A 27,991-nucleotide genomic window follows, 5' to 3' on the forward strand; every position below is an offset into this window, starting at 1 on the left:
ACATGCCCTAGAGAAATTTTTTGTTATTTTTGAATTGGAGAGAAAAAAATTTATAAATGAAAAATTATAATTTATATAGTATAGTAATTTTTAAAATTAATAAAAAATAAAATTACCTGAGAAAATATTACTATGTATCAAACTAACATAAACATTAATGGTTGATTAATGACTGGACTTATATGTCTAGTGAAAAATATTTTTTTTAGTAGATGATTCATTTCGAATACTAATGAACTCGTGTGAAATTATAATCAAAACTTTAAATATCATAATATTTTATCCTAAAATAAATATGGGTGTGTATTTTCACATATAATTATCATTTATCGAATACATGAATCTATCAAATTCAATCTTTATTTTAACTCTAAATTCAATTATTTTCAATCGAGATTGATTCTAGATGTTTCTTTTGATTCCTTTATAATTTCCATTCACTTTTTTTTTTGTAATTTGCAATTTGAACTTGAGATTAACTTTGTTATTCTTAATTTTTATAGCTTTGTGTTCAACAATTGCCATGATGAACTAATTTTAATTCATCAAATATATTTATATATAGAAAAATCATAAAATAATAAATGAAAAAAAAAAATGAAAATATAAGATACGCATGAATCATATTGCACTTTGATATTTGGAACCAATTACTAGCTTTTATGTAGTGTCATAAACCTTGGGTGCTAGCTATAAATGTTGTACATGTTTTCCTACAACAAAAAAGCACAAGCCATTTCTACGCTAAAGGTGAATCTCCCACTTGAATGCAACTTACCAAACTGAATGTATATTCAATTGGTATTCTAGAGATAGGCAAAAATTCAAAACAATAGAGTTACTGATACATTTTACTTATTTATTTTTGATTGAATTACTTTTAATTAAGGCATAATAACTAATAAATCTTTTAAACTATTTAATAAATTTCAAATAATTTTGTATACTTTTATTATATTATCAAACCTCTATACTTTTATTTTAAGCTAAATAAATTCATATATTTTTATTTTAAGTTAAATAAGCTCTTATAATTAGTAATTGAATTAGTCAAAATGTCATTCGTCATTTTATACCATATAACATGCGAACATATTATAATTGATGATAATATGAAATATTGACATATCATAATTAATGATATCGTAATATGCTAATTTGATATAAAAAAATAAAAGGTTATTTGAATTTTTTAAATACTTATTTGAATATTATGCTTTTAATTAATCACTTCAAAACATAACTCATAATTCAATTAAAGCATTGAAATTGATTTTTACATTAATAATCTTCATCTCTCAAAATTAAAAAATATAAAAAAACATACACATACACATTAAATCATCTTATATGTTATAGTAAATCGATTTACGTTGACCATGCTTGTAAAAATTGACATTCATTATAAAAAAGTTTTATAATTCATATTTATTTTTTTAATTATCATTGAATTAGGTTGATTTATTTAATTTAATTATAATTATTTTGTGTGTGAAAATTTATATTTTAAATTTAAAAGACATGTTTATTAGATGTTAAAATGCATTATTTATAAATTTAATATCTATGGACCGAAATTCCCCTTCTAATCATCAAAATACCATAGAAGGGGATAAAAGGAAAAGGGAGTGAAGAAAAGACAGGTAGACGTCAGAAGAAAAACCCAATGTAACAAGGTTAAAATGAAGCCTCTTCTCTTACAAAAGCAGAAGCACGCCAACATTTAACAAACAAACGCAATCAAAACCCTTTCCCTAACTCTCTCGTCCCCTTCTTTTCTCTGTTTCTCACTTTTGCTGTCTCGGCCTCCCCGTATTTCTCTTTTAGCGAATTCCGATGGAAGACGAGGATGAGTTCGGAGATCTGTACACGGACGTTCTCAAGCCTTTCTCATCAACTTCCACGACATCATCGGCGACGGCGTCCGCTGCTCCGCAACACCACCAGCCTTCCCCGACGCCCTCAAATGTCCACCGTCCGATCGATCTCAACGTTCAATCCCAAGAGGATGACATCTCCCTCTTCGGAGGTTCACGTCAAATTCCCGCTACCCAAACCCTAGCTCCTTTTAAATCTCCTTCTCTTCCTCCAGCTGCTGCTGCTGTTGTTCCGGATTCGATCCCTAGACGCGATTCAGCTCCCAAACCAATGGTTCTGGATTCTAAACAAGAAGCAAACGATGGCAAAGACGTTAAATTTGATATTGAAGAGGGGGGTAGTAATGGAATTGAGGATGTCGGCTCAGATGACCCGATAATCCCGGGTCTAACCGAATCGGTTTGCCAGGAAGATTCTGTAAGGAACAATAACGGAAACGATAACGGAATTCGAGAGGGTGAAGCGGAAGCCGAAGGAGAAGGGGATGATTGGGATAGTGACAGTGAAGATGATCTACAGATAGTGTTAAACGACAACAACCACGGCCCGATGGCTATGGAAAGAGGAGGAATGATGGGGGAAGACGACGACGAAGATGGGGACGCACTCGTGATAGTGGCTGATGGAGATGCAAACCAAGGGGTGGAGGAGCAGGAATGGGGAGAAGAAGGAGGGCAGGTGGCTGATGGGGAGAGGAAAGAAGGCGGAGAAGCAGGGAAGGTTGGCGGTGGAGCCAGCGGAGGAGGAAGTGTGGTTCCGCCAAAAGTTGGGTACAGCAATCATGGGTACCATCCGTTTCATTCTCAGTTTAAGGTCAGTGTGTTAACATGTGTTGTTGAATCAAACAATTTGGAAACATTTGGGCGAAAATAGGGTTTCTGTTTGTCATATGCCCCAATTGTGTGATGAATGATTAGGATTTAGTATAGTTGTTGGTTTGTAAACTTTGTACAGAATGAAATGATGAATAACAGTTTTTTCTTTTTTTCCCCCTGAGTGGGGAGTATATTGCTATGGTTTTTCATTTTGATATTATTTTTGAATATCGAAGATCATAATGTTGTACTCAGAAATCATTATGGGTATCCTTAAAACATAAAACCTTACCTCCAATGATGCTTGTGTAGGCTCAGAGTTACATCTATCAACAGTAACATGCTGGTTTTTTTGCTTCGCTAGAAACCTCACTTATTCCAAGGGTCAAACCTTTTCCACTTATTGTTGGCTAATGCAATACTGACTTGTAAGCAAGAATTATTTGATTCATCTTTCTTCTTATCCTAAACTTGAACATGACAACTTAAAAAAAGGGTTTTGGTCATACGTTTTGATTTTCAAAATGTTCTGGGGCACGTTAGTTAATGGTGTCAAATGTCAATAGTAAAACCTTTGCGGATAAGGTATATAACTGCAACTACAGTTAATGCTTTTTTAATGTAATCTGTGAAGATATGGCTGTTGGTCTTTCATGTGTCACCTGCAGCAACAATTCTCTGTAGGAGCTGTTGAAGATGCACAATTATGTTTAGAACTATTTGTTTATTTGTGTGTCAAGTAATTTGTGGACAAAAGCAAATCCAGATACTTCTGCAAAGAAAAAGTGGACGCAAACCTATTGGTACACTGGATGAAACTGTAGAGAGTAACATTATACTCTGTAACTTGAACACACAAAGTTTTTTGTTTCTCAAAACGCAAGATTAACTGCTAACCTTGGTGAAAATATGTTTCTCTTCACACTTGTTCCCAACCATTTTCAAGCAGCAGTTGATTAGATTTACCTATACTTTTTCATTGGTTGCATTACAGAGTATAAGTTTTTTCCAGCTTGAAATTTGTTATTGTAATCGACATTTTGGTTGCACACGTATGTGGTGCAACTTCTTCCTTGTCAATGACTTTATGAGCTGTTAGCTCTGTGTTATGATCAGTGTATCCTCTGATATTCTTGTTTCTTGATTTGTATATTGTCTTGTTGCATGCTATAGAGTGGATTTTTTGTTTTGATTTGGCTTAAGAAATTTTGATTTAGCAGTCTCTTTTACTTAAATCTTAATGGTTGTTAGTATTTCCTTTCTAATGTGATGCAAAAGTTGACCTTAGTCTGGAATGTGATATCCAATGGAAAGTTGATTTTAAGAAGCTGCATATATGTCAAGGTTCTGGTCATCTGTTGTAAACTGTAAATTTTTATAGCAGAAGGGAAAAAATTGCATTGCTGGATGATCGTAGCATTTCTTTTATTATGGGGCTTATGCTGCTTGTTCACTTTGGTTTCTGATTTATATTTTGATCTGTTTTCTGCTACATGCAGTACGTAAGACCTGGTGCAGCACCAATGCCTGGAGCCACTACAGGTGGTCCTGGAGGAGCTCCGGGTCAGGTTCGTCCACTCATGGGTGCTATGTCTGGTCGTGGTAGAGGTGATTGGAGGCCACCTGGAATGAAAGCTGCTCCTCCCATGCAAAAAGGTTTCCATACTAGTTTTGGAATGCCTGGTTGGGGTAACAATATGGCGGGGCGAGGTTTTGGTGGTGGGCTGGAATTCACGCTTCCTTCTCACAAGTAATTGCTCAGTTTTCAATAATTGTGTTATTACTTAATGTTAGTTGGTAGTGTGAATTTTGTGCACAATGTATTAAATCCATTTTATTTTGGCTTGTAGAAGCTGAAAATGGAGACAAATTGCTTGTTGCAGGATGCCTATTGGCTTCTGTCAAACTTTGTTATGTTTCATTCTTCTAATATCATGTCCAAACTCTTGTAATTTCATTGTTTGGTTTCACCTGACCAATTTTTGTTTAATCCCTATGTGATTTCAGGACTATATTTGATGTTGACATTGATAGTTTTGAGGAAAAGCCATGGAAATATCCTGGTGTAGATCTCTCTGACTTCTTCAACTTTGGTCTTAATGAGGAGAGCTGGAAAGATTATTGCAAACAACTGGTAATTATTAGCTTTAATGATATCTTATTTCTTTCTTGTGGGAACTAAGGTCTAAGAAGTTTGGATTTTAAAATCTTGTAGGAACAACACCGCTTGGAGACGACCATGCAAAGCAAAATTCGTGTTTATGAAAGTGGGCGAACAGAGCAGGTAATTAGGTGTTTACGCATATCTGAGAAAATGTTTCTGTGTAACAGTTAAGTGCATAGGTTGATGGCATTGGTTCTGCTATTGCTATTAATGTTATAATTGTCTTGCTTTCTTTTAGGATTATGATCCGGATTTGCCTCCAGAATTGGCAGCAGCAACTGGGCAAGAGGTTCCAGCAGATGCTGCTAATCTTGCAAAGTCAGATGGTGGACAACATGACGTGACAAAAGGAACTGCTCGAGTGCGACCACCAGTAGTAAGCTTCAGTCGCCAGTTTTACAGAAAAGCATAATTATAAAAACCATCCTGTTAGATGTAGATTCTTTAACCATATTTATATTTTGCCTGGAAATATATATCTTGGTACTTGAGATATGCCATGACCTGTGTCTGTATCCTCTCTTCGCTTGCTCTCCAATATCAAGTAACTATTTCATTATGAGTGTAATAGACAACTCCATTTCCATATAAGACCTTTTTTGCTATTTTTTTATCTGTTTGATAATTTACCATTTTTTATTTATTGTACCAGCCAACTGGGAGAGCAATACAGGTGGAGGGTGGTTATGGTGAACGCCTCCCATCCATTGATACTCGGCCACCTCGTATCCGTGATTCAGATGCAATTATTGAGGTTACCAGTCAAATCTTGTTTGGATTGCGCTTAGCCTAAGTCTTATTTAGTATCTATGTGTTACTTATCCAATATAGTTGAACTCATAATTTTGTAAACAGATTGTCTGTCAGGACACTTTAGACGATGATTCCTCCATAGGCAATGTTGTTGTAGACCAAACAGAAAATGATCTGCCAAGAGGGGATCTTAGAGGAGATCTTGCATCTGAAGCTGATGTTGCACGTGAAGATGCTGAATATTTTGATGGTTTTCCAGATGCTTATAATAGTCAAAAGAGGGAGGTAGTTGGAAGGAGGACTCTGAACTCTGTTCAGAGTAATGAGCCTGAAGATGGGATTTTGCCCTTCCCTGCAGAAGCATCACTTCCATATGGTCCTGGATCTAGGGGTCAGAGTCCTATGTATTCTAGTGGAAACTTTAGTAGCCCTTGTGATGAAAGGTATGAAGCCACCTCGAATCAATATAGTGTTGTCTAATATCATGTATGTTGTTACCTTTTTTGGTGATACTACGCTTCTTCAAGTAGAGAGGTGAAGCACTGGTCCACCTCAAACATGATCCTACACTTGCTTGTACTGGTTGTGTAGATCTCAATTGTACACTTTTTCCTTGGCATCTTTCAATTAGAAAAATAAATGCATGCTAAAGAAATGACGTAGTTGTGATAAATTGATAATTCATTTTCGTGGAGAAACACTCTATAGTGAAAGAGATATATTAGTTGCTCTGTTAAGAATTCATGTGCCTTGAGAAGCATGAAGGAACTTTACGGATTTCGGGAGTCATCTAAAATGAAATGATGATGTGTTAGTTTCCTGTTTATCTGAAGCAGAGAAAATAAATGTGAACCAAAATGGCTGTGGTGAAAATTGATGAAGTTGGTAGCAGTTCTTTATTTCTTGTACCATATAGGTCTAATTGATAGAGATACTTTTGCCTTTCGTAACTTAGCTGTAGCAGTTTTCATCATGGTTTGTTTTCTTTAAGCAGATGGATTACTTTCTTGAATGTTTGGCTGTGAAGGGGAATGAACTCCGGTCATTGTTATCATTATTTATTTTGTATCTTTTGCTGAGCTCATAATGAATTCCAGCCTTCATGATCATTTCATAATTTGATAGTGAGAGATACAATTTGGTTTGAAAGGTTGGTTGTGACTTTGATCTAGGATTTCTTACTTAATTGTCTTTGGTTATTTTTAGGGTTGCTGTTAGCTTGATGTTTTAGTTCATTATTGAGGTGGTAATATTACAACTGCATGTATAAATACCACTAACCCTCTTCTCCAAACAGGCATCAACAGGGAAGAGCACACGAGAGATCCCCTCGCATGACACCTATTCAAGGTAGACGTGAGAAGTTCAGTGATGCCCAGAAGGAAGAATCTGTTGAAAGCATGGATGCTAAATCTCCTGATGCCAGGGAGATAAGTGTGGAGCGTAAAGATGATGTTGATGATGAGCTTGACCCGGCTGATGGAAACCCTGTTACAGAAAAGGATGAACAGATAAATGAGACCCATGAAGTTGAGAATTCTCCTAATCCCATGAAAAATGAAAAAAGAAGTTCCCATGGGGAGCAACGGATGCTTCAAGAACTTGATGATGATGAGGATTCTAGGGCTGCAAGAAGTAGTGAAAACAGCAAAGCAAGATCTGGCAGCAGCAGAGATTATCAGAAGTGGCGAGATGGTGCTGAAGAGGAAGTTGTTCAAGGTGGACGTTTGTCCCGCATGGGAATTGTCAAGAAGCATCTTGATGAACATGATCAGAATTTCCGGAGAAAAGATCGAGAGGGGAGACATGAGATTGAAAGAAATCGCATGGTAGGTAAACCAGGGGAGGATTCTTATCCTCTTAGGGACTTTGATGCTAGCTTGTCACATAATTTGCACACTAAAGCAGAGGGTTTTGATAGGCGAAGGGAGCGTGACAACCCTGATGGTACTTGGCAACGGAGAGAAGATGATCTTTACAATAGAAAAAGTAGAACTGAGGACTTAAGGAAGAGAGAGCGTGATGATGAAATGGGTTCTAGGAACAGGGCTAAGATTCGAGAAAGTGAGAGGAGTGACAAAGATGATTATCCGCATTCTAGAAAACAGTTGGATAATGGCAGTTTTAAAGTTCATCATGATAAGGATGTCAGTGCTAGACATAGGGAAAGAGATGATAATTTGAAGAGTAGGTATGAAGCAGCGGATGATTACCAAAGCAAAAGAAGGAAAGATGAGGAATATCTGAGAAGGGACCATGCAGACAAAGAGGAAATCTTGCATGGTCACAGAGAATCCAGCAGCAGTCGCAGGAAGCGAGAAAGGGATGAAATTACAGACCAGCGTAAGAGAAATGAGCGACCAAGAATTAGAGACAATTTTGATGAACATCATTCAGTTCGGCATAAAGATGAGGTCTGGTTGCACAGAGAGAGGGTTGAGAGGCAGCGAGAGAGGGATGAATGGCATAGGCTAAAGCAATCCCATGATGAAAGTTTACCAAAACGGGAGAGAGAAGAAGTACGAGGTATTGTGAGGAGTGGCCGTGGTTCAGAAGACAAAGCATGGGTTGCCCATACCAGGGCAAAGGATGAATATAAAGGTTCTGAAAAAGAATACCAACTCAAAGAGACAGTACGTCACAGTGAACAGGTGAAGAGAAGGGAACGGAATGATGATGAAAGTTTCTCACGCCATAGAGGGCGTGAAGATTCTTATGCACGCGGACACCAATTTGGCAATGAGGAGAGAAGATCCAGGCAGGAAAGGTCAAGCACTCGGAATGACCATGCTGCCAATGCTTCAGATAGCCAAAGAGGGGAGAAGAAACATAAAGAAAACACTAGGAAGGATAGAGAATCTGAAGGTGGAGATCCAATCACTTTGGGTTCTGCCAAGAGAAATCAAGAAGATTTAAGTGGTCAGAACAATGAAACGGTATGTTTCATAGACTCAAGGACATAATGTTTCTTTAGTAATAAGGAGAAAAATACCACAGCAATTTTCTGGAAACGAGCCAATACATGTGCATACTTATATAAAGTTGATGCAGTTTCTTCAAAATTAGAGATTCTGGTTTTGATTACTTGATCATTGATGTCTTTGGTTGAAATATCTTCTTTCGTCAATATATATCTTTTAAGAGTTTAGAGGACTGTGTGTGGCTACTAGCAGAATTCTCGGGTCCAGACATTTACTTTAAGATTGAGAGTAATTAAAAGCACCTAATTCATGAATCTTTTTGCCAAGCAGATAGGATTTGTTGTTAGGGTAGATACCTATCATGGGTGCAGTTATTTTTTTTCCTGGTCTTAAGCATTTGCTGAGGATATACTGAGGGTGTTAGTCTCATGATGAGATCAATCTTATCATCCTGGTCATTAGATATTGTCTTTTCAATTTTTTTTTTAAAATGCTCCAGCAAGAACACACCAGCCATCTCAATTTCTATGATCATTCAATCAGTTTGGGCAAAAGTTTCAGGAAGCAATGTTTAATAACAAACTCATTATCTCCTGTCAAACTTGGTGTGATTTGGATGCTATCAATAATTTACTGCTGTTTATAAAGCCTGCCACTGTTGGACATGAATTTCTATTTATTTTATTAGTAACTTCTTTTTTTAGCTTAATATTTGGCTGTCATGATCTCGATCATTTTTGAGGCTTGCAAAGTGAATTCTTTAAAGTCCTGCTGTTTGGGTATGAATTTTGTATTGTTATTGGTTTGGCATTAAGGCTTTGTTTGGATTGAGGGGAGGGGATGGGGGAAGACCTTTCAACTTTTATTTTTTTTAAGCACTCCAAATCAGGGGGATTTGGAGGGGAAGGATTCCTTGTTAAAACTTCTTTGACTGTGTAGACAAAATTACTCTTATTTTAACCGTTCATTTTAATATGTAAAGGTTGTAATTCTAAAAGAAAACAATGAGTTATCATTGACAATAAGCTTGATTTCAGATAACATGATCTAATTTGAACACGAAGGAAAGTTGAATTTTGAACTTAACACTTATGGTTAACACTTTGGTTTTTGGACTTTTCCTGTGCCATTATAAAGACATAGCGTATTCAAATGTAATTTAGGTAGGTTAACTTTGTGATCCCTTCTTAATTAAATGCTGGAGTTGTCCTGCTGCAGAACTCACCTATTAATGTTGTCATTATAGTTATAACAATAATAATTGTTATTATCATTATTATTATTACCTTTTGCGTTGGTTAGGGCTTGAAAAGTGGTGAGAAGAACGAGAACCCAGCGCACTATAACTCTTCCAGAAAACATAAAGAAGATGCTTCTTCAGATGATGAACAGCAAGAGTCGAAGCGAGGGCGCTCCAAATTGGAACGTTGGACAAGTCATAAGGAGAGGGATTACAGTATCAACAGCAAGTCATCGGCTTCCTTGAAGTTCAAGGAGATTGAGAAGATTAATAATGTGGCATCTTCAGAATCAAACAAAATTCCAGATGAACGTGGTAAGTCAATTGAGCCTGCTGAGAACCATCATCCTTTATCCGAAGATAAAGGTGTTGGTGAGCCAGAGATCAAGGATGCTGATATAAGACCATTGGAGGATCGGCACCTTGACACTGTTGAGAAGCTGAAGAAGCGAAGTGAGAGGTTCAAACTTCCAATGCCTAGTGAGAAAGATGCCCTGGCAATAAAGAAGATGGAGAGCGAGGCACTACCTTCGGCCAAGAATGAAACTCCTGCAGATTCAGAGATTAAACCGGAGAGGCCGGCCCGAAAACGAAGGTGGATCAGCAACTAATAATGGAATAAGTAACCTACATTTTTGCTGTGTTGCAACGTGTACTGGCCCTGATTATTCAATTTATAGAACCCCAAAGGTCCTGTCATGCCATATATTTTGATTTGGCTACTATAGGGTTCCAGGGATGGGCATGTACCAGTGTAGTCGTAGGATACTGTAACAATGCGGCTGCCATGTACTTTTTCTCAGTCCTATGTGTATATACCAGAGAATGTAACATTGAACTAGTCACAACGGTGGCACATATTCCATTTAGTGTCAAATTGAGATGTGTTGCTCAGATTAGTTAATCTGGGCTGTGATGAAGGTCAAACACAGGAAAAGAAAATTTGGTAACGGGGTCCTTTCATCTGGCCTTGTGTAGAAGTTGGCGGCATCAGAGATGAGGAACTTGTTTTGATGCTTACAGTCTTCGGTTCTGATAGCTTTGGTGTTTGAAGAAAAATTCGTTCAAACCGGTGAGAGCGTTTGAGGTACCTTTGCAATGGCTAGAGAAGATACCTTGAAGAAGGTGGCATGGGTGAATGGTTGGTAACCATTATTTGTATACCCTAGCTTGATTAGAGTTTTATCAATCTTCTCCTTGTTTTTTCTCACTTTTTTTGCTCTTCTTACATTTCATTTTTGGCAATTGGGGGGGTAGCCCTAAACACTGTGTTGAAAGCTTTTGTAATTTGAGAAAGAAGTTAGATGAAATGATAAAAAAGGGATAATTTTTGAGTTATTTCCATTCCATGGGAGTGCTCCGTCAATCCTGCTATTCGAATGTAAACAATTAACAAAATCACAAAGTGTCGGCGTAAATGAACTTGTTGATCTTACAGAGGAATTGTAGTTGAAAGAAAAAACAAATTTGGGGTCAGTTAGCCCAGTGCGGTTAAAGTGCTGAGTCTTAAGTGGATTGGAAACCGTGGGTCTATGAATGATGATCCGAGCAAAGGAAAAGGCAAAAACCAATTTGGGTTTTGAAAGCCCAGTCCGGTTGAAATATAAGAAGCTTAATTTAGCACTGGCAATGGCAATTGAGGCGCCGCGGCGGGACGGAACATCTTTCTGAGGGGAGAAGAAACCGGTCAAGTTTCTTCCATCTCTCTTTAGTAACTAACATGAACAGTAGTATGCTTTTTCTTTCTCTTTTTGCTTTGATTGGCTGCTGTTAGTGCTATGCATTGAGCAGAAAAGTTTCAGTTTGCATTGGCTTCTACGAAATCACTCTCAGCAGTCTAAATCGATACGTAGTTTTAATCAACGGGATCTTTGTTTCTGTGATTGTCTGTTGACAAGACAGACTGGATTCTTTGTGCTTTTCTTAATACAGTCAATTGTTTGTTTTCCTTGGTTTTCAACCTGTATTCTGTAGTCCGATCCTGGTGAAAGGGGATTGCATTTTAAGTGTTTGATCTTATTTCCCGCTAAATTCAATATTCTGGGAGATTTGTTTTTCATGTTATAAGTCAGTTTCTGCATTGAAGCTAGTGAAAATTTTGGGCTGTTTTCGTTTACTCTGAAAACCATGGCATTTCTTATTTAGCATCTAACATGAGTTATTTTGCTTTTCCACAGTATTAGGAGTTCTGTCTGTTGCTCTCGACCAGAGTCTCTCGTGAAATCTTCATTGGTTTGCGTTGTTGCACAAAGTCCTACAGTTTGCAGTTCTATTACGGAATCCCAAACTTAAGGATAATATTCTTCTTCTGTAACTTCAATGTCTCTGCGGAAGCCCCCACTCCCTAGAATCCTTCTCAATGATGTCTCTTGCATGAGAAATGCCCAACAAATCTTGCGACATGTGAATGTTTCTGTTCATGATGGTGGAGCACTTGTGTTGACAGGCAGCAATGGCTCCGGCAAGACCACTTTCCTACGTATGTTAGCAGGATTCTCTCGACCTTCAGCTGGTCAGATCCTTTGGAACGGTCATGACATTACTCAATCGGGCATATTCCACCAGTACAAGCTTCAACTAAATTGGCTTTCCCTCAAGGATGCTGTAAAAGAAAAGTTTACCGTCCTTGACAACGTTCAGTGGTTTGAGATTCTTGAAGGTAAGCATGGTAAGTCATTGCCTGCTCTGGAGTTGATGGGCCTTGGACGATTAGCAAAAGAGAAGGCAAGAATGCTTTCAATGGGCCAGCGAAAGAGGCTCCAGCTGGCAAGGTTGCTTGCCATTGATCGGCCGATTTGGCTGCTAGACGAGCCTTCAGTTGCATTAGATGATGAAGGGGTGAGGTTGCTGGAATACATTATTGCAGAGCATAGAAAGAAGGGTGGGATTGTAATTGTTGCGACACATCTCCCAATTCATATTGAAGATGCCATGAATTTAAGGTTGCCACCAAGGTTCCCTAGAAGGATGACTTTGGTAGATATGCTTGATCGTTCAGACATTGCATAAACCAGACCAAGTAACATTCCGATTGCCTGACAAGTTTGGCCAATTTTTTCCCATATTTGGTGATTCTTAATGTCTTGGAGAAAACTTTTCCTTGTGCTAAAGCCATTACCACAGTGATACTGCTCGACACAGAATCTGGAATGATCTAGTTAGGAAGCCATCCATTCAGTACAATCTTGCAAGAAATATAGGTCTACACAGAGACCGAGACACAACACAGGTGCGCTTGGGCGCATTGAGCTTTCTGATTTAGTCTTTTGTTTGAACTATGGGTCTCAATGCTTCTTGAGGAGACGAGACCCTCATTGAGACAGCTTTAACGGGGCCTTCTATGTGGTGGGTCGATGATCTCTGAACTCGTAATCTATTTCATAGCCTGAAATCAGCTTCTGGCCTGCTTGCCGATTGAACTCTGATTGTTTTCAGGCTATGTTTCTCCTCTGCAATCTGCTGTTTCCATTCATCCTTTTCAGCAATAGAATAACATTTTGTGATTGATGGCTCAAATATTCAAATCCGAATAACATGGTTGGCTAGAAACCCTGTCTTGAATGTCCCACCACTTATCACAGAAACTAGTAGTAAAAGGTTACAACACAATTTGTCAAGGGAGAGAAAAGCAGGGCGCATACTGTAGTTGGGTGGAATGCTGAAGTGACTTCCATCCAAGTAGTGGCAAAATGGCATCCGAGTTGGCCAGGTTTTAGTTTAGCACAATCAAGCCTGCTTTTTCGATTCCATCCCTTGAAACAATTCCATTGCTATAAACTAGAAATAAAAGAAAAAAGAAAGAAAGAAAGAAAGGAATTCCATTGAGGTTTTTATAGTTAATAATACAGAGAAAATAAGAAATTTTTAGGATCCAATGTTTTGCCACATGATACCAACCCAACCTTATTTCCGATCAGAAAGGACAATGAATCTATATGTCAGTTAAAAGTTTTCCTGTCGTGACAAGGAAGGAAACTGGACTGGTATTTCCTAAGACAGCAACATGGCCCCCATACCAGTGATGTCACCATGTGGAGGCTTATCAACTGTCTAGCTGAAACAAAAGTGGCTGTCTGGATCTCAGACGGGGAGTCCCACGCTTAGAAGAAATAGATCTATCAAGGAAACAAATTTGCAGCGCCCAGAGATGAAGAGATCAACATCATGGCTTTGTACTTTGGCTACTCAGCTATCTCTTTGCTTTGCTCTCTACATAGTTATCAACTTGGGTCAGCCTGAAAAGTTGGTATACAACGATAATAGTGGGCCTCTTGACCTGTACTTTATCAGTGTTAGAGGAGGCTTTAGACCACTTAAAGAACAGAACCATCTTCTCAAACTGGTCAGTTTCTCTGTTTCTTTCTTCTTTTTTTATTTTGTTTTCACTTTGAAGTTTCTATTCCTTGGAGAATTTTGATATCGTTTGCCTTTTTCTTCCTCCTTTTCCTGTGGATGGTCTATTGGTGTTTGGATTTGGGCACGGATTAATTATTTATTCCTTGTTTTTTTGCTCAGCTAGTAAGGTATTTACATTAATAAACTGCCCAAGGCAGTAAGGGTACAGCAAACTGTTCCGACTACAACCAGAGTATAACTGGTGTACGCATACATAACACCAGCGAACAAAACATATCTGGTATGAAGAGTACCACAATTCTAGGCTAAGCTTTACAATATCAAAACATTGTGAAGTAAAAGTATTCATAAAGAAAATTGCTAGTGAAAGCTGCCACCATGCTGTTAACATAGACTCTCAATCAAAACCTTGTTTAGCAAGCATGTCTAAAAATGAGTTCCCATCTTGCGCTTTATGTTGGAAAGTCACTCTACCATATATAACTTTTCCTTTAGACACAATCCAGCACTACCATTTACTTCCTGTGATAATGGAGTTGATGATTGTTGTAATGGGATGAACAGAAAACAAATATTTTGGCTTATTATATGCTGATATGGTTATGGAAAAGAGAATTTTACAGTAACTAAGCTGAATTAGTCTAATAGGATACTGATACTGAATCGGTGGGGTGGGGGTTAAGGCTTTCTTGTTTTAGCGAAATAAAATTACCTTTAATTCTTTCATGTTGATTTCCAATTCTATTTGCTTGATTGTCGTTAGCTCATTGTCATTGGTTTCCTATCTTTGGTCTGTTTATCTGATATGGTTTCATCAAATCATAGTCAGAGGATGCCTCAGAATATTTGTAGTGTGTATTTCCTGGTATTTACTAAAGTTTTTGTTCTTGATAAAGATGGAGAATGTGGCGAAAGCTTACGATGTAAAGCTTGTGGTGAACATTAGTGAGCTTGGGGAGGGTGATCCACTCCTTCAGAATGTAAGACCTCTTTGCATTTTATCTTGCTTGTCTGATTGAATCTTTATAAACGCTAGATTCTATGTATACAGCCAGAATCCTTTTCGAAAAATAATATACAAATTGTCTTTTGCTTGGTTTCCATAGCCAGTAATGACTCTAGAAATATCTTTTGCAGGTGACCAGGCTCTCTCCATTACTGAAAGTTCCCTGGTATTATATCTTCTTGCCAATCAAGTCTCTAACTTGAATACATTAGCATCATATGCAAAAGTTGTCATTTTTGCTGCAATGTCTTGAAATCCAGTGCTCTATAAAGATAATAAGATGATTTCATTTATCTGTCAGCCTTGCAGCAGTCAGTAGTGATGGATAATGATGCTTGTAGGTACACCACTGGAGTTTCTAAACAGGACGGACTTGGTTGCTTTCTCGAGCAAATCAAATTACCTAATGGGAGAACATTAGCTATTGTCAGTTTGAACACTGCTTCATTGCAGGTGGATATTTGTTTGTCAAATCCAGCTTTTAAAATCATTCTTTATTTACTGCAAGTATGATGAGAATAAAAAGAAAAGCCTTCCTGCACCATCCCTTAGAATGGCAGTTATATAGTAGTCAGTCTTAGTTGCTTAAGCTACCGTTTAATGCATAGCATTTTTATCATACTTCTTGGTTTCAAACCTTATAGAATGGCTATAGGGATATTGCCATGGTTAGAGGCCCCCTACATGCTGGAGTATGTCTCTGTCTTGTTGCTACTCTCAGAAATTTGAATGTGTTCAACTGCTATCTAGCTGTAGAATATACAGTTTCTGTTTATTGAAGTATACTGTCAAGAAATAATTTACTTATTTTTTGTCTCTCTTGTGAGCATAAGCATTTGTATTAATAATCTTTCTTCTTCCCTCTAATTTGGTCTCATTTTGAAACTGTAAGGATACAATGCTTGTGGGATCATCAAGTGGCATGATGGACAATTTGTTAAATTGGCTGACAAGGACACTAGAAACCACCATTAGTAGCTGGTAAATGAGTCTATATCTTGCTGGCTGGTTGTGGTTAGGTCTTAACTTAAGCATTGACAAGGTTTCTGATCCCAGTGATAATTGTGAAGATCTAAATTGAAATATAGTTTCAATTTGGTTAGTCCTGTGGTTGTTAGTGAAATCTTGAATTTTTGGCTCTTTGGCAACTGTTCCAGCCTGCAGAAGTTAAAACTCCGAGAAATGGTCCATATTTTCTTGACTTGTACTGATTTTTCCTGACGTTTCCTGTTTAAGCTTCAGCTCCTTATTTTTGGATGCTAAAAGATTTCCACCCCTAGTATTGATTGTTGTTTTATGTTCGATGAAACCAGGCGCATGGTAGTTGGATTCCACCCATTGGTTGCATGTGAAGAGAGTGAGGAGCAAATGGTTGTAAAGCAGATTCATGAGCCTCTACACCAAATATTTATGAAGTTTGGAGTGGTTAGTCTTCTTCAAGTTCAGTGTTAGAGTGAACATCAATTCCCAAGTTAACAACTCTGGGATCCACATCAATTTGAAGTCAATAAATTTCAACATAACGTTGCTAGTAATCTTGATGCTTGGACTGACTCTTAATCTTGTGCTTGTTTCTAGAATCTTTACCTAAGCCAGCAAGGTTGCTCTAGCTATGCCCTTCAAGATAGTGTTGCTTATATAGGTAACCCGGGTTTGATTAAAGAGAACTCTCATTTGCCTTCTGCCAATGGAAGATACCTAGTTAGAAAGTGAGTTATTTGTTCAATTTCCTCATGTCATTCTGTTTCAAATATTCATCATGAAATGAAATTCATTGTCTTTTTGTTTCTCAGAGAAATGAGTAATGGGTTTCTTCTCCATAGACTCAGCTTGCTGGAGATGGTAAGTAGTATTTGATTTATGTCGAAGAGACTTATGGGTGTTTGATGTTCCATTGTTGAAATCATATATTGGATGACTAAATCTTCTTACTGCTTTTGTTCTTGTCAAAGCTCTAAATCTAATGACTGAATGCTGATGCATCATTCTATCATTCTATGACAGGTGACCTACTTTGTTACCTCAGAAGGGAAGGTCGTGAACAAAATTGTAGTCCAAGAAAGGGGCAAAGGGGTCATGTAAATGCCTAGTGGTGAAAGCACATTCAACAATTCTCTGACGCCAGTGTTCAGCTGCTTCCAGAATTTTCAGTTTTGTTTGATCTTCTCTGAGTTAACCCCAAACTTTTCAACAGTTCATGTAGATGGCATTCAATTGATGAGACCTCCACCCTCTATTGGGGTGATTGTTCAGCTTGTTCCTCCTTGTAAATTAGCACTGACAAATTTTGTTTGTCATCAAATGTTCTTTCTTCTCTTCAAAATATGTTGAATGATCCTAACAGACATAGTCCAGTGCTATCAGGTTGCATACCAAGCGATAAAAATACCCTGAATTTAAGTTAAAGTTTGCAATTACAGGGAAGAGGGAGAGGTTAAAGTGAGGGCTAAGAGCTACCTTTCTTTGGGTTCTTTCTTCACGGAAACCAGTCTGTTGCAGCCATGGCGGAGGTGTTATTTTGTTATTTTTTCCCTTCACTTTGATAATCAGCTACCAAACCTGACCCTCCCCATTTCCCAGAAATTAATTCTTTTAAAGAAGAGATTTTGATACTAAAAAAAGGACTAATATTTAATCGAGACCTCTGACTCTGAAGAAGAAAAGTCGATAAAAGAACAGCTTTTAATACCCAACCAATGTACCATCTAAAATGGTGAAATGACTGGATTATCAACACTTGTTTCTGTCTTCCACCCTGTTTTGTAAGGAGGGGTTGAAGGATAAATGTGGAATAAAACAAAAAACAGGAGCAACATAAAAGCAGAGGCGGGTCGGTGGATTTAGGGTTACAAGGCTCATTAGTTTAAGAATGAGGCTTTGCTCTCGGGGAGGTGGATGGTTTCTGAAGGGTGGTTGCCCCCCTCCTCTGATTGATAGCGGAGCCTATGATTTCACTCCCCAACATTCAATCTGCAACAGCCCTTGGTCCCTCTTTCCACACTAACACACAGGGAAACTCTCTCTCTCTCTCTCTCTCTCTCTCTCTCTTCCTTCATCATCATTGTCTGCTTCGTTTGCTAATGCATTGCCTGTTTCTTTTCTACTTCTTTTTCTTCTTCTTTTCTCTCTCTCTCTCTCTGTCTCTCTTTCTCTGAGAACGAATGCAATAAGGCTATGATGACTTCATTTTTGCTTATGAAAGTCCAGGCTTTGAGGAAAAAAGGCCGTAGCTTGGCGGGGCAACTCTCGTTTCTGTTGCAGCCACCGGCCTTTGTTCCTTTACCTGCCTGATAAAAGGCGAATCTGAGCCTCGCTTCCTTCCCCTAACCCCATCTCCCCATTTTCTTTTGTTTTTTCTCCAGGTTCTGTGTTTGGTTTTGCTTGGTTGAGTTTTCCTGCCTGGTGGAGGATGTGCACTGTGGCATATTCTGTAACAGTTGGATGATTTTGATATGATGCAGAATTGTAATTTTTCTAGCTAAAGCATGAATTTCCATAAGATTTTACTATCATAGTGGAGATTTCAAGTTCACTTCCAACCCAACATACTGCAATTGCTAATTGGTTACCTAATAAAAAGAAAAGCAAAGGAAATGGAGAATAGGCTATGGATCAGAGATTCAAATGAAATTCATGTGGTATAAGAATTTGAGAACTTATCGCAGTTGTTTGTTCGCTATAGTACAAATTACCATGAAATGTTAAGCTGAGAAACAGAAAATTATATCATGAAATACTTAAGCTGTAGGAGAACAAAAAAAAAAAAAAATCAAAGTGACAAGAGTTGATAGTCATTAAGGTCAATATCCCCGAGATAGTAAGCTAAGCGCCGTAATTGCTGCTAGACCAAGACCAAAGTTGGCAGTAATCGCCATTCCACTTGAAGAAGGTGCAGGTGCACCCGGTGAATCTGCTGTGGATGATGACACATTGGCTACTGGCGGTAGTGGAGGGTCAACAACATCTGCAACCTCGAGGGGGGGATTGGGGGGATTTGCTGGTGACAATGCCATAGGAGGAACTTGCTTAAGCAGCGCACCAGGTTCAGCTGGTATGATGGCAATCTCTCCATTGAGATCCACGCATGGGCTCCCTGCAGCACCAAAGCCAAAGTTTGTAGCACATGTTACATTGCATTGCATATAATGAAATCATCACTTGTTATGAAAAATAGCATTCGAAGCACTCACTCATATATCTGCTGGCAGTTCCAGGGAAGTCAGTTATAACCCCATCAACTTCTAGTGCAGCAACATAGGTAGCAAGCTCCACCATGGGATCCGCATAGAAATCGAATGGAAGGGCGACAAACTCATTTCTCAAAACAAAGACGTATACTGAGATGTTTCCTGCGTGCATTTCCTGGAGGACGTTCGTTTGAGCCTTAGCAAAGCCATTATCAGTTGAAATCAGGGAAGGTCTTGCGACAACAACTCCATCAGCATACTTCTTGATTTCATCTACAGTCAGTTTAGGCGCATCACCTATCTCCTCTTTGATGCGTAACAATCTTTTGTAAGCTGGGACACCTTGGAACTTGGACAACACTGAGGTGTCGTCTGATTGGATCAAAACTTGTTGAGTTTGTTGTTTGTCAAAGGTTGCATTACCCAAAGCTTTGGTAACAGAATCTACCATGTCAAGACCCTTCTTTGATGCTAGGTAAGCAGCATTCTGGAGAGGCATTAAGTGTTAGGATTTTGTGACAGTGGTAAAGAATGAAAGCTGGCATGATTGATGTAAATAAATCATAAATTCAACAGATTCTGCTACTGGTGAATGATTATGTTTGTGAAGAAATGTGAGTTGCATGTTGGAAGCTGGAACAATAGTGTTAGAAAAATTAAGAGTTCTTACTTCTATGTTGATCAAGATTCCAGAAACTGCCTTTGCCTTAGCAAACTCCAAAAAGTCTGTGAGTGTCATGAATTTACCCTTGTTCTGGGCTTCAGGGTTCCTTTGGTAGCCAGCATTTTGTCCAAAAGGGCTTACAATTTGAGCTGGAGAAAGACAGATACACCATTAGTGGGAGTACTAAAAGATTGAAAATTTATGGTTGTATGTAGCAACGTGTTTAAGAAGTTTACGCTTCAAGGTTTGTATCTCGCTCCATGTAAGATCAAATGAAAATATTCCCTTCTCTTTTTGAACTTCGGGTATGGAGGAAGAGCGAGACATGAAGGTAGGCATCGCAGTAGTCTCCCCTGTCAGATCGGCTGAATCCAAACAGAAAGCTACTCCATCTTTTGACATTTGGACTGAGCAGTCTATTATGTCAGCTCCATCATTTACTGCTTGCTCATAAGCGAGATCAGTGCAACCAGGATACATCCCACTTGCTCCATTGTGAGTTATGATCAAAGCTTTCCCTGCAAAGGAACAAAATCGTAGGAAAACATCATATTTTGTACTCGAGTATCTATAAACATTAATGTTGCAGAAAGAAAACTTATTTGAAGGATTCAAAATTAGCATTTACCTTTCTTAGGCTTGGCGGTTTCATTGGCTGCAAAGCATGCTGCATCAAAAATTACCATTTGAAGGGGTTAATCTCAAGTTTCACTGGTTGAATGATTTTTCTTTGATATATTTATATAAGATTTGTGATGAACAGAGAAAAATGGCACAGCACTAGAGCATTTAATAAGCTCACCAATGGTTGCTGATGCTGTAGGAGAGAAATCTGTAAGCAAGCCATCGACAGAAAACTGGGGACTATCGATGAACTGCAAGTATTCAGTTGTTGGATCATAACTATAATTGTAACTTGCTGGCATATCATTTGCAAATCCAGAGGCATAGACTTCTAGGCCAAGCTTGTGAGCATCAGCCACAAGAGTAGTAGGATTTCCCAAGTATTTGTTTGTATTAACAGGCCATATGTATCCTTTGGGGACAAGAATCCCTGATGCATATGTCTTGATGGCTGCAAGATCCTTCAATATTGCACCGTATGTTTGTTTGGTTGTGGGTTCAACTACATCTGGATCAAGGACCTGGAAGATGAGCTTTGTCCTCGCTCTGTTCACTTTTCCATTCATGTTCTTCAAGAAACCAATTTCAGGAGATGAAATGAAGTTTATCCCCATAAATCTCATAGCCTTTTCCAGATATCCTGACACACTGAGTTTGTGTTCTGTATAGAAAGCGTCGTACTGCAAGATAGAAGAGACCAATCAGGGAGGTCCTGTCACTTGTTGAGTTACTCTCAGGCGTTTTCTTTCTAAGGTAGTAATGGAAGTTAAAAGGAGCTTAAAGAGAAATATGAAACCTGAACATTCACCCAAAACGATGAGGGTCTAACTCCTGTGACATCCTCAAGAGTAGATACTGGCAGTTGACCATCAAATGCATTTGTTCGAGACAATACACTTTGAACCACTGCCAGGGAAAGAACATGACAAAGCAGAAGTTGTCAGGAAGTTTAAACCAAAAACTATAATTGAATTCTTAGCTTCAAACCTTATAAATTTGTGACTTCACACCAATTTGACCTCTTCACCATTCTTTCATTAGATAAAAAACAAGATGTTGCTAATAAAGTAGGAAGATTTGAGACTCACATGACACATTGTTGAATATTACATCAGATGTGTAATCCACAGCAAACCAACCCTTAACCTGCTGTCCATTAATGTTGTAGGTCTTGGAATCTTTTGGGAAGATCATCCCTATGGTTGTTGAATTGTCAAGCCTGATATCTGACAGGCAAATGCCGATGCCATCTTTTGTCAGCTGCAGATTGCAGAACAAAGCCACATCCGTAGATTTTAACTGATTGGCCATGTCATTTGCAAATGAGCTAGATTCAGGAAAAAGCCCTGAGAATCCACCCCGAGCAATCACAAGGGGTGGTTGACCTGGAGACCAAACAGGAAACACAAGGGATTATCTTACTTCACCACCCTGTTCACGTTGCAAATCTATTTGCTTATCAAAGGAGGGGGGGAAAGAAATAGTGTTACCGCTTAAAGTCTGCCATTTCTTGACAGGAGCCTGAGCCCCAGCGGCCTGAGGTGCTTGTTTTTTAGCCAAAGAGGCATGGATCAACAGGGAAATGAAAAGCAAACACCTGATCATTTTTCCTCCAAAAATCCTGCGATTTATTCACAAGATTATCATTTGTCACCTAATCGACATAAAAAGAACAATTCATATATCGATTCATTTGATTGAAACAATCAACATATTCTTTTTCAGAACCTAGTGCATAATCTCAACTCTGTGAGTTACATTTCAGAACTTCTTCCTGATATATCTTTCATCTGATGTCACAAGTCACTTAAAATCCATGAAGCCAATATCTGATAAACACCCAATCTCTTTATAACCATTTAAGCAACAGAAACATCATCATCAAACATATATTACACAATCCTGTCTACACATTTCTCCCAACCAAAAAAACAAGGGAAAGTGAACTTACTTGAACCTTGATTGATTAGATGTGTGGAAAGAACATTCCCCTGTCAAGTTTCACAAAAACTATGGAAGAAACTCTCAAAGGGAATGTAATGGAAAAAAAAAAAACAAAAGAGAGGCAGAGACAGATTAACTGGTTTAAAGTTGTTCTTTAATAACTCCCCACAAATTTTTTTTGGCATTAATAGCTGGTCTGAATTTATTTCAAGTGAGAGGCCAGTTTTTTTCTTTTCTTTTTCTTTTATATTAAAGGGGGCTCATAGTTATTTGCTATTCTTGTTCCTGTTTTCTTGGACAACAAATGACTTAAGCGGGAAAGGACAACTCCAAAAACAATTAACGGCTTAACCGTTTTTTGAAACTCCCACTTCCCTTCCTCAAACCTTGTTTATGGTTTTGCTTTTAAGATGTGTTTTGTCCATCCTGTTCCATGTTCAAGGCTTAAAATTACAAGAAAGAATTGGGACTCAACTATGATAATTACATCCTACAGATTATAACAGAGCAAACTTTTAACTTATAATTGTTTAAAAATGAATAATTAAAATCTAAGGAGATTATGTATATACGTGTCATGGGATCATTACTTACTTTTTTCTAAAAAGACTAATTTATTGAATTGTAAAATGCTCCTTTTTTGTTTATTAAACATGAAATTCCAACCGATTTTAGACGTCAATTAATCTTTCAAAATAACTTGTTAAAAATTCGTTAAAAATACTTTTTTTGATAAATTTTTTTATGAAATTTTAATGAAAAATTTCATCGAAAATGTTCTTTTATATATATATATATATATACTTTTTGGTTAAAAAGTTTGGTCATGTGGTATTGGAAATTGGTTGTTTTTGCTTATTTTGGTAACTTAAAAAAATAGGGAAAATAAATGGGTTTTCTAACATAACTCCAAAACATAAAGGATCTTGTTTGACCAAAGAAAAGAAATATCTTGAATACTTAAAAGAGTAAATAACATAGCATCTTATGTTGGAACCTTGAGACTCTATATTTATTTCTCATTAGTTACCAATTAATAACAACTTGCAACTTTTTTTTATAGAGAATTTGATAAGGACTCTCTCTTTATTCATTTTTTTTTTTGGAAATAGGTCCTTTTTTACCCAATATCACATTTATTTTTAATTATTTTTTATAGGATTTTGATATTTTTAATAATTTATAATAAAAAAAATTAAAGGGATAATAAGCTCTCCATTTAATTTCCATTTCCATCTAAAAAGAAAAACTAATCCTTAAATTTAAGAGAGAGAGACATTGGGCTTTGGCCTGCTACCATCCAAGGGGCCGAAAAAGCCCAAACTTCGTAAGTGGATTGGGTTTTAACCGGACAGGGTGGGTCCAGCTTGAAACGTACAATTCTGAAAATCGGACGGCCAATAACGCGAGATTCTAGTGGGACCAAAAAGATCAGCGGTCCTGATCTTCAAACTGCCCGCAACCGCTTTTTTTGGTGTCGGCACATAATTAAATGCGCGCCAGCCAAGCGATTGCAAGGAATCCGAACAAGGCAGCGACTACACCAGATCCTTATTCGGCTATTCCCATTCTTCCTTGGTTCCTTTCCTCTCCTCACGCGAATCTTATAGGCAGGCACTGTTACACACGAAACCAAACAAAGCAGAAGAATTTTTCGCAGGCAGAGAGAGAGAGAGAGAAAGAAATAGAAATTTGTTGTTGTTAATAGTTTCTTTTTGGGAGAATTGAGAGAGAAAGATGAAGATCACGTCGTTATTGGTGTTGAAGTGCAATCCGGAAGGATCCGATCCGATAATACTAGCGAACGCAATCGATGTGAGCCATTTCGGTTACTTCCAAAGGTCAAGCGTCAAGGAGTTTATAGTCTTTGTGTCTCGAACCGTCGCCAAACGTACCTCTCCCGGTCAGCGCCAGTCCGTCCAGCACGAAGGTCCATCCCCCCCTTTTTTTTTTCCAATTATTTTCCTTCCGGTTCAACCCGATTGAGTTTTTTAATTTTGTTCTGTTGATTATGAATATCTTGGCAATTAGATTAATAAGACCGTGTTTGGATCTTTTGTGTTGGATTGTGAATCTTTTTATCTGTTCTGAGAGGAAATTTTGAAGTGATTTTAGTAGTAAAAGAAATCATAATTCGGATGTGTTTTTAGCGAGTAATGAAGGTCTGACCTTAGATGTATATGTGATCTGTTTATTTTTGTGAATTTCGTAACTTTTCTAGGTTTGAGAATATGACTTTAGTTGATTTTGATGAGAATATGAGAATTATGATTGTGATTTGTTGTTTGGTGATGCAATTGTAGAGTACAAGGTACATGCTTACAACAGAAATGGACTTTGTGCCTTGGCATTTATGGATGATCACTATCCTGTTCGAAGTGCTTTTTCGCTTCTCAACCAGGTATCGGAACAAAGTGCAACTTGATTTTCTCTGTCTCATATTTTGCTTTATGCTTCAGTTTCATCCAATCTTATGGACTGCAATTTCTGGTGTTTTGCATTGGTTGTATGACTACAAATTTAAAGGGTTCTCACTCCTTGTGTTAGTCCCAGGTTTCAAGAAATTATACGAAAGTATCACGGACAGTAAATTTTCTTTTAAACACTGTTAGTTTTTGATGGATGTTCACTAGTAATGCACTCATGTGTATGCTTGTTGCTTGGCACATGTGTTGGATATGGTTATCCTTTTCATGTTGTGGATAGATAGATAGATAGATAGATAGAGGTTCTGTTGCCCTTTTCTTTGCATCTGATAGTGATAACTAGGGGATGAAGATATTGTGTGTATGTATGCATTAAGATTGTAAGATGATGTCAAGAGTTTGTGGCTTCCATATGATCACATCTGGTATGCATCTATTTTTCCTTGTTCTTTGCTTTGATTTTCAGAAGCTTATCTATTAGTTAGTATCTTCTTTAGTTTCTTTGATAAATTTCAAATCATAATCTTTGGCAGGTTCTAGATGAATATCAGAAAAATTTTGGGGATTCATGGAGGACTGTGCAAGCTGATAGCACTCAACCTTGGCCCTATTTGAACGAAGCTTTGACCAAATTTCAGGTATCTATTTTCTTTCTCTTACATGTCAGCTGTAGTGTTAATTCAGGATGTGGAGTTATACTTTCTTGGAAGCTATTTTTAAAGGATATGCACTTGAGTTTTAGAGGAGTTATATTTGAAAAGTTTTTTTGAACACACTTTTTTTCATCTTCAGGACCCTGCAGAGGCAGATAAATTATTGAAAATTCAGAGGGAGTTGGATGAAACGAAAATCATCCTGGTAAGTATTTCGCCGCTGCTGTCTATAGATTTGATGATTTTGCGTGCTTTCCTTTAGCTTTGAGCTATTATACCATGCAATCTTCACCTTAGAATTATCATTTTGTTGACAATTCATACTTTTGTTGACTGTTGATTGTGTAACATACGAAACACATGATTTAGATTGAAATTGTTTTTGATTTAATATTGTGATACACTGATAACATTTCATAGAAAGATTTGTTTATAATAGCAAGCTAGTTAAGGTCATAATTGATGTTGTATAACTATGAGTGATGTTATGGTAACTAATTTAGTGTTTTTTTGGTGGGATGATAGGAGTACAATTTGCAAGTCTATTGGTTTGTTAAATTGTTCGTGTTCATATTCTGTTGTCACAGAGTTAACTGGAAAGTGTCAAATGAGTTTGAGCTATAGTTATAGCCTATTTGTGATTGTGGGGAGAAATATGTTATGAAATACTTAACTTTTAGTCACGTCAACTGCCAAGTGGCTATTAAGAAAAGAGAAATAGGTTTTTGGTTACTGCTAACTGAAGTAAATTCAGGTTCCATTCTTGGCATATGGTTTTTGCAAATTCGTTCATGCTTGCAAATATTGCTAACGGTTGGCAGCAATTCCTTGTGGAATTGATTACAGATCTATCAACAGATTGTGTCATTGTTTGATATGTTTGGCAGTTGGCACATGAAGCAGTTAACGCTGTGTGTTCACTTTCACTCCATTCCTTAACTTGAGGATTTTTAACAAATATTGGCTAGCTGATGATTTAAATAGCAACCTATGTTAGTTGTGTTGAATTCTTTCCTTGTATTTTCTTCATGTCTAGTACTTTTCTGTTAAAGTTTGCTGTTTAAAAGCGTAACTTGTAGATGAAGTGTTGAAGAATTATTATGTTTGTGTCAGAATTTGATTGATTAATATTTCTTCTCACATTCATAGAAATTATTGTTTCTTTGATGCAGCATAAAACTATTGATAGTGTGCTTGCAAGAGGTGAGAGGCTGGACAGTTTAGTTGAGAAGAGTTCGGATCTGAGTGCGGCATCTCAGGTACATGTGCAAGACTTAATGTAATCCCATATGCATTTATTAATATACATATGCTTATAGCCATAGTTTGGAAGGCCCATGTTTCTTTCCTATTTTTCACGATTATTAATAGTTCTCCACTCTAGTGTTAGTTTTACTTTGTCCCGTTCCACCTTTTTGTTGTCTTTACTACACTGTAAATTGATATCATTATGCCAGTCAGCATACCCGTATTGTTTCTTCAAATGGTGGGCTTGTGACAATTATACACTTATCCCGATGGAGTGTAACTTTTGAAATCCATTTTATTTCACCGAGCAATCATCATCCATACTCAATCGAACAACCATATATTGTTGCTAACATCAGACCTAATTTTGGTGTGCTGAAACAGATGTTCTACAAGCAGGCTAAGAAAACCAATCAATGTTGTACCATACTGTGAACTTGTGGAGAAAGCAGCTACGCTGTGATGGCATTCACTTGTTCTAGCGTCTGAAGCTGATGTATGACAAGATGGTGACTGTAACTTGTTTATATGGTTTTATCAATTGATTGTTTGAGAGAATTCCGTGGCTTTCTCTTTCTGGGATGAAAAGGGAAGGGAAACCAAAATGTTTACAAGAAGATTTTCCTATTATAAATATTTTTATTACGTGTACGCTGTCTTCTGACATATAGTAGATTTCATTTCTTGGTTTTTCTGGATGTATGCAATTCTTCTGTTATGATAATAGTATACTTTATCTTTGGCTTGTTTGCTCAAATCTGTTTCTTCTGTTCCGTCCATCTTTATTGCTAATAGATCGACCCTTCGAAGGTCCAATGCTTGCTGTGTGGGGATCAGGCGACATTTGTCCTTTGATCAGGTCTTGCGTACACTAACAAACATATCATTCTGAAAGCATCAAGTCACGGGTCACATTTCCCGAAATGGAGAAAAGTGCACTTCTGTAATATCTGGGAAGCAGATGAGCTTCAATCAGATAGGCATATGAACGTATTTTTTACTAGAAATTTCGCCTGCTATAATTGCAAAAATGGTTTCACGAGGAGGGAAGCTTTATCCTGACTCCTGATTGCTTTATATGATTTATCGATAAGCATGCTGTCACATCGGAA

At 37.6% G+C, this 27,991-nt stretch overlaps 5 protein-coding genes and 1 long non-coding RNA gene across 6 annotated transcripts; 5 read left to right on the forward strand and 1 right to left on the reverse strand.

Annotated features, from left to right (window-relative positions):
• Nucleotides 1–1,646: 1,646 nt before the first annotated feature.
• Nucleotides 1,647–11,109, forward strand: FIP1[V] (FIP1[V]-like protein). The gene is made up of 9 exons (XM_007011906.3): nucleotides 1,647–2,691; nucleotides 4,193–4,443; nucleotides 4,701–4,827; nucleotides 4,909–4,977; nucleotides 5,096–5,233; nucleotides 5,510–5,611; nucleotides 5,713–6,053; nucleotides 6,908–8,546; nucleotides 9,834–11,109. Exons 1-9 carry the CDS (start codon nucleotides 1,837–1,839, stop codon nucleotides 10,380–10,382), a joined length of 4,071 nt encoding a protein of 1,356 aa, XP_007011968.3. The 5' UTR covers nucleotides 1,647–1,836; the 3' UTR covers nucleotides 10,383–11,109.
• Nucleotides 11,110–11,237: 128 nt separating this feature from the next.
• Nucleotides 11,238–13,193, forward strand: ABCI1 (non-intrinsic ABC protein 10). The gene is made up of 2 exons (XM_007011908.3): nucleotides 11,238–11,457; nucleotides 11,949–13,193. The coding sequence occupies exon 2, from the start codon at nucleotides 12,091–12,093 to the stop codon at nucleotides 12,778–12,780; it is 690 nt and encodes a 229-aa protein (XP_007011970.1). The 5' UTR covers nucleotides 11,238–11,457; nucleotides 11,949–12,090; the 3' UTR covers nucleotides 12,781–13,193.
• Nucleotides 13,194–13,418: 225 nt separating this feature from the next.
• On the forward strand, nucleotides 13,419–17,435 carry LOC18587872 (Calcineurin-like metallo-phosphoesterase superfamily protein). Its single transcript, XM_007011909.3, has 9 exons — nucleotides 13,419–14,113; nucleotides 15,024–15,107; nucleotides 15,265–15,299; nucleotides 15,475–15,586; nucleotides 16,026–16,114; nucleotides 16,447–16,558; nucleotides 16,712–16,842; nucleotides 16,927–16,975; nucleotides 17,138–17,435. Exons 1-9 carry the CDS (start codon nucleotides 13,919–13,921, stop codon nucleotides 17,213–17,215), a joined length of 885 nt encoding a protein of 294 aa, XP_007011971.1. The 5' UTR covers nucleotides 13,419–13,918; the 3' UTR covers nucleotides 17,216–17,435.
• A 1,498-nt stretch (nucleotides 17,436–18,933) lies between these two features.
• Nucleotides 18,934–22,711, reverse strand: LOC18587873 (glycerophosphodiester phosphodiesterase GDPDL7). The gene is made up of 10 exons (XM_007011910.3): nucleotides 22,560–22,711; nucleotides 22,099–22,229; nucleotides 21,697–21,993; nucleotides 21,405–21,514; nucleotides 20,787–21,288; nucleotides 20,613–20,651; nucleotides 20,221–20,502; nucleotides 19,991–20,133; nucleotides 19,324–19,807; nucleotides 18,934–19,226 (listed from the first exon to the last, which is right to left on the reverse strand). Exons 2-10 carry the CDS (start codon nucleotides 22,211–22,213, stop codon nucleotides 18,934–18,936), a joined length of 2,265 nt encoding a protein of 754 aa, XP_007011972.3. The 5' UTR covers nucleotides 22,214–22,229; nucleotides 22,560–22,711.
• Nucleotides 19,109–19,962, forward strand: LOC148760613 (uncharacterized). Its single transcript, XR_016028390.1, has 2 exons — nucleotides 19,109–19,245; nucleotides 19,342–19,962. It is a non-coding gene; the product is annotated as an uncharacterized LOC148760613 (long non-coding RNA).
• A 1,411-nt stretch (nucleotides 22,712–24,122) lies between the features above and the next one.
• On the forward strand, nucleotides 24,123–27,636 carry YKT61 (SNARE-like superfamily protein). The gene is made up of 6 exons (XM_007011911.3): nucleotides 24,123–24,482; nucleotides 24,856–24,953; nucleotides 25,512–25,616; nucleotides 25,771–25,836; nucleotides 26,804–26,890; nucleotides 27,264–27,636. Exons 1-6 carry the CDS (start codon nucleotides 24,290–24,292, stop codon nucleotides 27,312–27,314), a joined length of 600 nt encoding a protein of 199 aa, XP_007011973.2. The 5' UTR covers nucleotides 24,123–24,289; the 3' UTR covers nucleotides 27,315–27,636.
• Nucleotides 27,637–27,991: the final 355 nt, after the last annotated feature.

Source organism: Theobroma cacao, chromosome 9 (genome assembly GCF_053813885.1).
Source record: "Theobroma cacao isolate CCN51 chromosome 9, ASM5381388v1, whole genome shotgun sequence".
NCBI lineage: Eukaryota > Viridiplantae > Streptophyta > Magnoliopsida > Malvales > Malvaceae > Theobroma > Theobroma cacao.